The sequence below is a fragment of the Phalacrocorax carbo genome, chromosome 19, assembly GCF_963921805.1.
Source record: "Phalacrocorax carbo chromosome 19, bPhaCar2.1, whole genome shotgun sequence".
Taxonomy (NCBI): domain Eukaryota; kingdom Metazoa; phylum Chordata; class Aves; order Suliformes; family Phalacrocoracidae; genus Phalacrocorax; species Phalacrocorax carbo.
This window is the reverse complement of record NC_087531.1, coordinates 9695622-9707924: the sequence shown is the minus strand read 5'-3', so window position 1 is coordinate 9707924 and position 12303 is coordinate 9695622. Positions and strand designations below refer to the sequence as shown.

General features: G+C 61.2%; 1 protein-coding gene across 5 annotated transcripts in view; it reads left to right on the top strand.

The window, feature by feature from the left end:
* The window catches only part of NFIC (nuclear factor I C), a 43864-nt gene extending 32045 nt beyond the window's left edge, over positions 1-11819 (top strand). For 2 of the 5 annotated variants that reach the window (XM_064469614.1, XM_064469613.1), the window contains 5 exons: positions 623-751; positions 870-1054; positions 2515-2674; positions 4321-4406; positions 6200-11819. In XM_064469614.1, the coding sequence (XP_064325684.1) occupies positions 623-751; positions 870-1054; positions 2515-2674; positions 4321-4406; positions 6200-6217 (578 nt within the window). In that variant the 3' untranslated portion in view covers positions 6218-11819. The remainder of the gene's footprint in view (positions 1-622; positions 752-869; positions 1055-2514; positions 2675-4320; positions 4407-6199) is intronic. The other 3 variants (XM_064469616.1, XM_064469615.1, XM_064469617.1) reach the window with 3 other exon arrangements.
* The last annotated feature ends 484 nt before the right edge of the window (positions 11820-12303 follow it).

Genomic DNA, 12303 nt, shown 5'->3' with positions numbered 1-12303 from the left:
CCCTCCCACTTGGCCCTGCACCCCGGGGTGGCCCTTGGGGAGCCAGGCATCCAGCGCTGCATGGGGGTCCTGGGGGCCGGGGCTGCAGGACCCTGGAGCGGTCACAGCCCGGGCTGTGCTGGCAGGATGTGGCCCCCAGCCCCGGGGTGCCAGGGGAGGTGGGTGCCCGGGGGGGGGCTGCAGGGTCATGGAGCACTGTGAGGGCAGCCACTTCTGCACCCAGAGCAGGCACATGCACCCACGCAGAGCTGTGTGCAGCTGCATGCACACACGTGTGCACTTGCATGCACAGTTGTGCACACAGGCATTCACGCACGCTCCGGCTGATGCCCGTGCATGAACATACACACGCAGGTGTGTGCACACCTGTATGATGGTGCACTCACATGTATACACGTGCACACCTGCAGTGCACCCCCTAGAGACACCCACACACATGCACACACAGAGACATGCACACGTACGCTCAGACCCACACACCCTCCCATGCCCAGCCTGTCTCCAGGGTGCCCCTCACACCAGGAACAAGCGCCCCAACCCCAGGCCAGGCTGGCAGCAGCCCTGGGACTTCGGGGTCCTGTGGCGGGTGCCAGGGCGTGACGCTGCACCCCACTTTCCCCAGGCATCTCCCCCACCGTGAAAAAGACTGAGATGGACAAGTCCCCCTTCCACAGCCCATCACCCCAGGACTCCTCGCCCCGGCTGAGCAGCTTCACACAGCACCACCGTCCTGTCATCGCGGTGCACAGCGGTGAGTGTCCTGGCAGGGAAACCAAGGCACAGAGCGCGCAGGTGAGCGGGTGGGGGGCTGGGGCAGCGGCTAGTTCACAGTGACACCAGTGGGTCCCCCCTTCCGCTCTCACCCACAGGTATTGCTCGAAGCCCACACCCGTCGTCTGCGCTGCATTTCCCCACTACCTCCATCCTCCCCCAGACGGCCTCCACCTACTTCCCCCACACGGCCATTCGGTACCCGCCTCATCTCAACCCGCAGGACCCTCTGAAAGATCTCGTCTCGCTGGCCTGCGACCCGTCCAACCAGCAGCCCGGACCGGTAAGGATCTGGCCCTACCCTGCATCCCATCACCGACCTTGCCGTGGGGGGCCGGGGGCTGCTGCCGACCGGACTGCCAGAGGGGCGTCCCCTGGATCGTCTGCCATCACCGCCACCACTGCCGACACATGGGGGATCAGGGTTCTCCAGTGGCACCTGGGTGCCGGCACCCAGCCTGGTAGGGTATTCCTGCCACTGCGGTTGGGACTGAGCGGCTCTGGATGGTGCCTTGCGTTGGTTCGAGAGCGCTGCTGTGCCTGGTCAGTGTTGGCACCTCGTTTCTCAAGTGATGGAGTTCCTGTCCCCTGGTTCAGCACAGGGCACTGCCTTGCAGGGAGACAGGGCAATAGGTGCCAGGGCTGAGCCGTCAGCTGGGGCTGGGGGTGCCTGTGGGGGGAGCGGAGCATCCGGCAGGGGATGTGTGACCGTCGCCGAAGAGCCACCATCTGCCAGCGTGCCTGGGAGAGCGATGGGCTCTGCGTGCCCCATCCGCCCGTGCAGCCAGCTGGCAGCCTGTCAGCCCCACCACTGCGCCGTGTCCCCCAGCATCCCCATGGGGGTGGCAGGGTCACACCGTGCTGCTGTGTGCTTTCCCTCGCCCCCTGCACACCCAGCTCACACAGCACCCCGTGCACACAGCACCCCGTGCATGCAGCACCCTGCACGCCCAGCACCCCACACACCAGCACCCCATGCACGCAGCACCCTGCGCACCCAGCACCCCATGCACCCAGGACCCTATGCACCCAGGACCCCATGCACCCAGCACCCCGTGCATGCAGCACCCATCATGCTATGCACCCAGGACCCCATGCACCCACCTCCCAGGGCTCCTTTCATGCCTGAAGCCGGGAGCTGGGGGTGGCCACATTCCCGCTCCCATGCCCCACACCCCCACTCTGTCCCCTGGATGCACAGGGTCTCAGGGAGCCCCTCTGAGCTCCGCCCAGCACCCACCTGCTGCCCCGCACCAGCGAGGCCTGATGCCAGGGTGAGGGGCATGGATGCTCTTGACCCGCACAGCGGCTCAGTGCCAGGCCGGTGTAGGCCGGATTTGGAGCAGCCCCCCGCCGGGTCAGGCATGGGGAGCTGGCGCAGGAGCCTTTGAATGCTGGCACCACGCCACTGCCACGGGATGCCCCATCCCTGCAGGTGAGCGCTTCAAAGGCCTCCCACCACTGCAGCAAGAGGGTCATAGCGCCCCGGCTCTGGTATGCGCCGCCACAGGTCATGGCCCCCTCCAGCCCACCCTGAACCCCCTGCACCAACATGATTTCCCCTGTCGCCATTGCCGACCATTCAGGGTTGTTCTGAGACCCAACAAACTCGTGTCAGTGGTGAGGGATGCTCTGCGCCAGTGCCAGGCGGCACTGGGGGCTCCCCGGGACGGCTTTGCCGGTGCTGCACGTGCTTCCTAATGGCTTGTGCTGTTTGTTTTTCTGTCTGTGTTGTGTCCCCAGTTAAATGGAAGTGGTCAAGTGAAAGTGCCCAGCCACTACCTGCCCACGCAGATGCTGGCACCGCCACCTCCCCCTGGCATGCCCCGCTTGGCCGTCTCTCCTGACACCAAATCCACCACGACAACTACCGAGGGAGGGACGACCTCACCGACATCACCCAGTAAGCACCCTGTGGCGCCCACCCCTCTCCCTGGCCCGGCTGGCCCCCTCCTCTTGCAGCCCCCCTAAGGTCCCCCCAGTCTCGGTGCTGCTGAGGGGATGTTGGCGGAGGTGGCCTCCCCGCAGCCGGGGAGAGGGCAGCAGCTGGCACGCAATGAGTTTGCTGGGTCTCTGGAAGATCAGAGCAGGCAGGGTTTGGGCAGGCAGCTGTTGTGTCCCCCAAGCCGGGGGGCCCTGTGCTGGTCCCAGAGACCAGCCTGAGACCCACATCCGTCTGAGGCAGCCGGGAGAATGGGAGCAGAGCTGCAGTGGGGCTCCCTTAGGGGAGCCAATGTCCTGCCCAAACCCCGCTGGCGTGGGCAGGGCTTGTGGGGGAGGCTGTTGCCTCTCTGTGCCTCAGTTTTCCCATCAGCTTGCAGCAGTTTTGCTGCCTGTGACGCAGGGACCACCTAGCATAGCTGCAGTGCTGGGGCTGGGAGCAGTGTGCCGTCCTCTTGCTGCTGTGGGGTCCCCGGCACTGGGGACCCCAATCTGATCGGGGGCTGTGAAGCAATATGGGTGCAAGGACTGCGTGCAAGCCCCCTGGAGCCCTTGGCGGGAGGCACCTGGGAGGCCTTTGTTAGCAGTGGTGGCTGACAAGCTCATCCATCTCTGCTCTACCTTGGGAGACTTCAGCGCCTTGGCCAGGAGGATTTTGGGGTGCTGGGCCCAGGGCCGCAGAGGGGAGATGCTGGTGTTGCCCCTGGGCTGGCATTGGGGCATGTGTTGCAGCGGTGGGACACTGTGCCATCGCCACGCTCTGGGAGGGGGTTGGCCCTGTCCCCATCCCGCTGTACCCACAGGGCACCTCCTGGCGCCCCAAGAGGCTGCCACGTCCCCACAGGGTCGAGCCCTGCCCGGGGGCACCGTCCCCGGCACAGGCCACTGCTGGGTGCCGGAAACCAGCCAGCGGGGGTTGAGGTTATGTGGTGTGAAGAAATCAAAGCCTGGCTGACCTGGAGGGCAGAGCTTGGGGTGGCGTAGCCTGGCCAGTGATGGGGCCACAGCCACGGGGGGTGACCAGGCAGTGCCGGTTCCACCCTGGGCTTGGGGAAGGATGTACGTGGGGGACACTGGTTGTCCCCAAAGGGTGCAGAGGCCAGCTGGCTCTGAGCCCCCCGTGTCCCCCAGCAGCACCCTGCCTTCAACAGGGCTGAGCCCAGGAGCTCAGCGGGGCTGGGGGTCCCACTGCTGGACCCCCAGCTGGGCAGTGGAGGTGGCTGCAGGGGGATATGTCGAGTGGAGCCGGTGGCTCCCATCGCACTTGCCCCACAACAGCTCTGCTCAGGAAGCCACAGTGCTGGCACAGCCGGGGAGCACCCGTCTGCACCTGCACCCCAGGGGCATCTCGCCTTGCCTGCAGCCTGCTGTCACCCTGAAGCTGCCTCTCCAGCGGGGCACAGGCATGAGCAGCACCGCACCAGACGCAGCATCCCTGGCCTCACTCGCATGCTGCTGGGGTGCAGCTGGGGACATCGCCCAGCCGCAGCTCCACATGCCTGGGACACCCGTCCCAGCAGCACCGGGGAGTGGGCTGGGTTTGGCCCCGGGGGTGACGATGGCGGTGCCACTGGAAGCCCCATTAACAAGCTCTCGTTTGTTCCCCAGCCTACTCTGCACCAGGCACGCCCCCTGCGAACCGTTCCTTCGTGGGATTAGGACCAAGGGATCCTGGGAGTATCTATCAGGCACAGGTGAGAGCAGGGATGCTGCTGGGGGGACCCTCCTGCCCTCATCCTGGGCACCACCGCTGTGGCATCGCCGTGGGCATGGCTGTTGCGGGCATCACCATCGTGGGTATCGCTGCCATGGCGTTGCTGACGTGGGCATCCCCATCACGGCATCGCTGCCAAGGGCGTCACCACCATGGTCATGACCGTTGTAGGCATCACCGTCATGGGCGTCGCTGCTATGGCATTGCTGACATGGGCATCCCCGCCATGGCGTCGCTGCCATGGCATTGCTGCAGTGGCATCGCATTGCCCTGGGCATCGCTACCGTAGGCATCGCCACTGTGGGCACTGCCACTGTAGCATTGTTACTGTGGGCATCGCTGCCGTGGCATCACCACCCAGTGCCCCGTGCCAGGGCTCGGGCACTGCTGGTGGCCAGGGGCCACCCAAGGTCCACAAGGGCAGAGGGCGTCACTGCCATGCCCATGCCTGGCACCGTCCCCTCCCCTTGCCAGGCTCTGGTCATGCCCCTCCTGGCACCGTGGCACAGCCAGGCTGCCGCAGTGCCCGCAGCATCCCTGAATGAGGAGCACTGGGGCCATGTGCCCCCCCCCAAGTGGGCCTAGGCACCCTGCTCTCACCCAACTGCACCCGCCGGCTGCTCCAGCCGCAGCGGGATGTTGCGTGCGCCTTTCTAGGGGCTTTTCATTAGTCCTGAGTATTTTTTGATGAGTAGTTTGTGAGCGGGCACCAGTGCCGTGGGCAGTGCTGCGGGGCCAGGGCAGGGGTGCCAGCGCCTGGCCTCACTTGCGATATGAGTTGGCCAGCCTCAGCAGTCCCAGTGGGGGCAGCTTTGGGAGGCTGCAGCCTTGCCTGGCGGGTGACACCGGCAGCAGGATGGGTGTGTGGATGGTGCCGTGCCAGGGCACCCTGGGGTGCTGCACCTGCTGGGGGTGAGTACTCAGGGTGCTGAGCCGTGCCATGGGGCGCCCAGAGGTGCTGTGCTGTGCCAGGGTGCAAGCGCTCAGGGACCGTGAGCTGGGACACGCAAGGGTGCTGTGCTGTAGCAGGGGGTGAACATTGAGGGCCCAGCTCTGACCGCAGCCCCCCACCCTGCCTCAGTTTCCCCGGTCCTACGCGTGGGCAGAGCACAGTGGGGTGGGCACCCCGAGGCCTTTGGGTCCCTAAAAAGGGACCCCCCCGGGGGTCACAGCCACTCCCAGCACTCCAGAGTCCATGCGTATGTGTGTCCGATCACACTCTGGGAGCCTCCCCAGGGCTCAGGGACGGTCTGTGTGGGGAAACTGAGGCATGGGGAAACGAAGCGGTGTCCCACGTCCCTGGGAGGGGTAGCTGAGACCTGCTGCTCTCGGGTCATGTGTGGCAGGGCGGGGAAGGGTTAAGGGACGTGGCGGCCACAAGCTGTCTCATTGCCAATGGAAACCAGACATGAGGTAATTGGGGATGAACTTGAACTTGGGGCTGGGGGTGGGGGAGACAAAGGGAGGGTGGCCAGGGGCCACCCCGTGGGGTCCCCAGCCCTGCCACCCCCCTACCCATCCCCAAGGGGGCCCATTCCCTGGGGAGTGTTGCCTTGGCCGTGGAAGTGCGGAGGGACAAGAGGGGCCCTGGCGCAGAGGACTGACAAACTCAGTGCAGGAATGGGGACGCCAGCCCCGTGTGGGACGGCAAAGCGAGCCAAGCAGGGGGACAGAATAGGGACAGCTTGGGGTGGGGGGGCGGGCGTGCTGGAGGGACGGAGCTGCTCCACGATGCAGGGCACTAAAGCCAGCCTCTCTCTTCTCTCCCGGCAGTCCTGGTACCTGGGATAACCACCGCCGTGCCGCCCCTTCGCCTCCCTTCTCCTCTGCTTTAGGCATCCCCAGAGGAACATCCCTGTCCCCGAGCACCAGGCCCAGCCTTGCGGTGATGACAGAGAGCGCGGACTCACGACGACAATGACGACAAGCAAAACCCACACACAAAGGAAAGAGCGAGGGAAAGGAAGAAAGAAAAGGGTCAAACTCTTTTAAAAAGGAAAAAACAAAACAAAACAAAACAAAAACAACAACCCATCCCAGGAGGACCTTGCCCCCCCCCGGTGATGCACCAGAAAACAAAGAAACAGAAAAAAAGGAAAAAAAAAACACTATTATTTGCCCTGTCGTCCAGTGCCGCAATGAGACCTGACACAACTCATGGCAGCAATGCCTCCCGGAGTGGCAGCAGGACTGTGGCCTTCGACAGAGGGTCGGATATGCAAATGGCTCTTGACTCTCATTCTTGCCTCTATGTGAGTAGAAAAGATCAAACACCCCCCCCACCCGCCGCCCTCCCCCACCCCACACAGACTCTCGAGGGGCCCCGGGGCTGGGAGGGGGCACAGTGGGGGGGGACGGGGGGGCTGGGGCTGCTTCGTGCTCTCGGTTCTCGAGGGATGCGGCTGCACTCGCCGTGGGGCAAGGTGATGCTCCGTGCCATTAAAGCGCCTCGGGGATGGGTGACGCCGTGCTGCAGTGGCACGGTGGCCAGATCAGCTTGGCATGAGCAGATGTCACAGGAGGAGGGGGCTTCGGGCCCACGGAAGGTGCCAGAGCCGGTCGCGGCAGCGGTGGCACCCCAACTCCCAGGGGGACATGGCGTGGGGACGCTCCCACTGGGGCCCCAGTGGGAACTGGGCTGCCGCTGTTGGGCTGGGAGAGCGGTCGCTGTCTCTCTGCAATGCCTTCGTGACCCCCGCGGTGTGCACCGGCCCTGGCCCCACATGTGTCCCCACACCAGGAGACCACAGGGCTGTGGCGGGGTGCGCGTCTGTGTGTCTGAGCTATGCATTCCTGTGGACAGGTAGCAGGTGGTGGTGAGGAGAGGGTGCGCTCGTGTTGCACATTTTGTAGGAAATGCACTTTTAAGAGGGAATCGTCAAAAAAAAAAAAAAAAGAAAAAGAAGAAAAGGAAAAAAGATCACAAAAAAGGAGAAGGAGAAAGAGGAGAAGGAGGAAGAGGAGTTGGAGCCCCCAGCACTGGCTTGCTGGGATGGCTGGTTTGGGGTTTTTTGGGTTGTGTTTTTTTTTTAAATACAAAAGGATAGAGAAAAGGAGCCCGAGAGAGGGCGAGGGCAGAGCCAACCCCACGGAGCCCCTGGCCCTGCGTCAAGTGCCTGAACTGCGGCGGGGAGGGGTCCCGGGACTCCCGGAGGAGCCCCTGGCCAGGTGCAGTGCTGGAGGAAATGCCCGGCTGTCCCCATCCCACGCGATGGCGGCATGGCCAGACGGGGATGCGGGGATGTGGCAGTGCCTTAGAGCAGAGGGATCCATGTGGCGGCTGAGGCGAGGAGGAGGAGGCTGACAAAGGCACCCGGCGTCTCCAGCAAGATGGTGGTGGCCACAGAGGAGACCCCAGGAGCATCCCCAGCAGAACCCCACGGACCCCATGACGCCCCATGGGTGATGATGGAGAGGAACCGCCACGGGACGTCGGGGAGCAGGGGACATCGCTGAGGCCACCACTGCCACCCGCCTGCACCCTCCCCTGGCACCCAGAGCTGCCCCGCGGACCACCGGCATCGCATCCCCCGCCCTGCCAGCCCCCCGCTTCACCCCACTTCCCACTCCCCTGGGACGGCACAGCAAAGCCGGATCCTGCCCACCCACAGCGCAGCACCGGGGAAAGGGCTGACACAGGAAATCCCGGGAGAGAGAAAAACAATCAGAAAGGACAAGAAAAGGAGAAAACCCACCAAAAAAAAGAGGAGGAAAAAAACCCAAAAAACAAAAAAAGCACTTGGCGGAGAGGGAAACCTGTTTTTTTTAAAAAAGATCTGAGAAAAGAAACACATTAAAAAAAATAAAAAGAGGACAAAAAAAAAAAAAGACAAATAAACTGCATGGTGCTTTAACAGGATCTGGTGACCTGGCTCAACCCAGCCGCAGATGGCTGATGCTGTGCATGGCAGACTGTATTAACCAGCTCTACCTTCCCCCTTCAGCAAAAGAGAAAAAAAAAAGAAGAGGAGAAAAAAAAAATCTGTATAAAAGAAAAAAAAGCTGTAAAAAAAAACACACAAGAAAAAAAAAATCCATGTTTTCCTAATTTGCACGAAATTTTATACCACATGATGTGCCTTGCCTTCGAAGACTAAGTATTACCGGACCTGATATCAGTGCAAGGGAGTCGCTGCATGCCCGGGGCTCCCGGGGGGCCGAGGGGGCCGGGAGCGGCTGCCCCCTCCCCGCCTCCTGCATGGCTTCTTCTCGGCCAGAAAAGTCCCTTTTCTCTCTATTATTGTTATTTTTTTAACCAATTTTCCCCCCTCGGAAATGTCTTCCAGTTGGTAATACCAATGCATCCTCTGCGCCAACACACCAGAATATGCAATAGCCGCTTGGCTGTGCCGGTGAAGGGGTGTCCAGTGGGGGGCCCGGCTGGGGTGGGCCCATGGGGGGCCCTGGCCACCCCTTTGCTTCACCTCTTTTACTTTTTTTTTTCCTTCTGTTTTGGGGGTTTTTATTTTGTTTTTCTGCTTACAGCAACCAAAGGCAGTGAGGCGGGAGGTGGCAGGGACACCCCCACCCCACCCCTGGCTCAGAGCCACCCCGTAATGCCTGGGGGAACCCAGGGGTCCATGCCTGGCAGGATGGACAAGGGTGCAGTCGGGGGGTCCAAGTGGGGAGGACCAGGGATGGAGACCGCCATGACTGAGCCCTTATGGGGGGGCCACAGCATCCCACACCCCCCTTTGGGACACCCCACACCCCTTTTTTAATTAGTTTTCAGTGGGGCACAGGGCCGGTAGGGCTGAGCCCAGCTGCTCTTGTGACAGGAATGGAACCGTGTGAATGTAGCTGTGTGCCCCCCCTTGCAACCCTGCCAAGGGCTGGCATCAGGGGGGTCGCAGCCCCCTCCCCACCTCCATCCCCATTGGCTGCAGCTCCAGGGCTCCAACTGGCACAGCTGGGAACAGGCAAAGCCCTGTCAGGGGGTTCCCTCTCGCCTGTTCCTTGCTACGCTGGCTGCCGAGCAGGATCCTGACACCCCAAAAAAATCCAGAATTTGCCTTAAAACCCAAGCGTCCCACCGGCCAGAGAGAGAGAGACACCCTCCCGAGGCTGAGGACTGACGCAGGTCGTGACACCAATGGGCAGGTGGCACCGCACGTCACTGCTGCTTTGTAATGAAGAAACTTTGTCGTCAACAATTTTTTTAAAAATTTTAATTTTTTTTTTCTGTGTGTGTCCAAAAGTATTAGCGGGGGATGGGGGGATCAGGTCCTGCCGGGGTCTCGCCCCCTGGTGCGGGGTGTCAGGGGTCCCACGGGGCGAGGGAACATCCTTGGGAGACTCTTCTTTATGCAAGGTGCAGTATTGATTTCTGCAAGGACAATGCAACGCGGGGAGCAGGAGGTTAGTGTCTGGTTGGGGGAAAATAAATTCAAAAAATAGGATTTTAAAAAAAGAGAGAAAATTGAAAAAAAAAAAAGAAAAAAAAGGGGGTTAAGGCTAGAAAAGGATCAGCTCAAAGCAAAAAAAAAGTATTAAAAAAAGCATTTCTCAGTGGTGACCAGACGCCAGCCAGTGGAGGGAGGGAGTGGGGGGCCCCTGGGGCAGCCCCCCCAGCGAGCACAGGGTCTGGGGGGAGGCGAGGGGTGCTGGCACCCCTCAGGCCTGGGTCCCCCTGCCCCAAGGAAGCACCCAGCCCCACAGGGACACCATCCAGGGTCCCAACCGCACCCCTCCTTTTGCTGCCTGCCCCCCGCCAGGGCCTGCAGCATGTCTGGCCAGGCTGCAGCCACAGCCCCCAAAACCCGCCCTTGGCAAGAAAAGCACCTTAAAACATGTTAAAAAAAAAGAAAAGGCAAAAAAATAATCAACTCGACGGCCCCCCTCCCCAGCCTGGAGGGCGGCAGCGGGGGCTCGGGCTGGGGGCTTTTGCTTGGGGATCTGGGAAGCCCCCACTACCCCCGGGGTCTTTGCACTGCTCACCCCAACACCCACCACCCCAGGGCCTCATCCCCCCACCCCAGCTCTGCTCAAAGGGGATATGCAAACTCCCCCCCACTCCTCGCTGGGGGGCACTGGCCATGGGGGGACGACCACTAATTTTTTTTTTTAAATCATTCTCCCTTATTTTTTAATCCCCCCCCCCGTGGCCTCTGGGCTTGGTGGCCGCAGCCGGGGTGGGCGCGAAGTGGGAGAGTCCCCATCACTGAGGATGCTCCAGGGAGGCCCTCCCCGGCAGGTCGGGGACATGGTGGGGGTCCGCTCGACAATCACTGCGCCCAGGGCTCCCGCAGGGGTTTCATGCACTACAGTCTCTCCTAGAGGGTTTTTAGTCAGGCTTGTCAGCTTTTAAAAAAAATAACTAATTAAAAAAATAGTCCTTATGACTTATAAATAAAAAAAACCCTGTACATATCTCTCTCTCTCTCTCCCCCCACATATATATATCTCTGGGGCTGCAGGGGCCAGAGGTGGGCACGAGTCCCTGCAGGCCAACACACAGTTAAGGTACTTTAAAGTGCAAAGGAATATATATATATATATATAAACCCCTATATATATAGGTCTTTGTGGTTGTTTTGGGTTTTTTTGTTTTTGTTTTTTTGTACTATGAGTTTGGAATTGCTGCTTTCTGTCCGTCCCCGCCCAGGCTCCCGCTGCCGGCTGGGGCAGGCAACACCCGTGAGTGCCCCGCGTGATGCCCACGGGCAGGTGGGAGCAGAGGGAGAGACGGGGGTGGGGGGAACCCACCCCCGGGGCAAAGAGCAGCAAAAGGAGAGAACCCGCCCCAAAAAGGTGTCAAGGCAGCAGCCGGCAGGACCACGACTCACACCCATACCAAAAATCCCGCCGCAGTGCCTCCACGCCACCGGCTGCCCTTGCCTGCCTTTTCGGGGGGTCCCCCCTCCCCCCCCGTGGGGTGTTGGGTGGGTGCCCCATCCCTTGCAGTTACATTTTATTAGTTAGCCAGAGTCTCGCTTCTCGCTTGCCACAGCTGTTACACACCTGCCGAGTGCACCAGGGCTGAGAGCTGGGGCCGGGACCCCCCCCAGCTGTGCCCCCTCCCCAGCCCCTGCATGACCCCCCCCGAGCCCCCTGCTCACCTCCCTGGTGCTTCACGATATTTGATTATACCATTGTATGCAGCCATTACTGATAGCCACCGCTCCTGCCTACATACCAGTTACTGACCATGACTATGGATTTGGGGTTTTTTTTTGTTTTTTCTTTCGTTTTGTTTTGGTTTTGGTTTTTTGTTTTGGTTTTTTTGTTGCTGTTGGTTCCCCCCTTCCCCTATGCAAAAAAGAGAAAAAGAGACAAAAAGAATAATAAAAAACCTGACACAAAAAAAAAGATTAAAAAAATAAAATAAAAAAAAAGACCAAAAAAAAAGACCCAAAAAATGCATAAAAATTAAACAAGCTATGCTTCAACTCCAGCCCGCCTCCGCCCTTCCTTCACTGCCCCGGGGGAAACTGAGGCACAGCGCCCGGCCCAGGGGAGGAACCGGGTGTCCCAGCTGGGGGTGGGCACTGGGGTGTACTGGAGCAGAACCGTGCCACACTATAGGCACCCATCACCCTGGAGGGGGGACCCCCACCCATGGGTGCCCTTGGCCTGGATGGGGAGGGGGGCTGAGCCGGGGGGCTGGGGCAAGCGCGGAGGGGACCCGCAGGGACGGGGACACGGGTGGGTGCAGCCGTGGGCTCGCATGGGGGTGCGGCGCTGCCACTGCCTCCTCTGCATCACAACCTTGTCCATGTGACATCGTCGCCCTCACCCGTATGACGTCACTGGCCAAAGCTGTGCGTCACCCCCGCAGTCCCTGTCCCGAAGAGCTGTTCGGGCCAGCCGGGGGTGCCGCAGGCAGACGCCCCCAGGACACCCATGGGTCATGGGTCCCAGCAACCTGGGACGTGGGG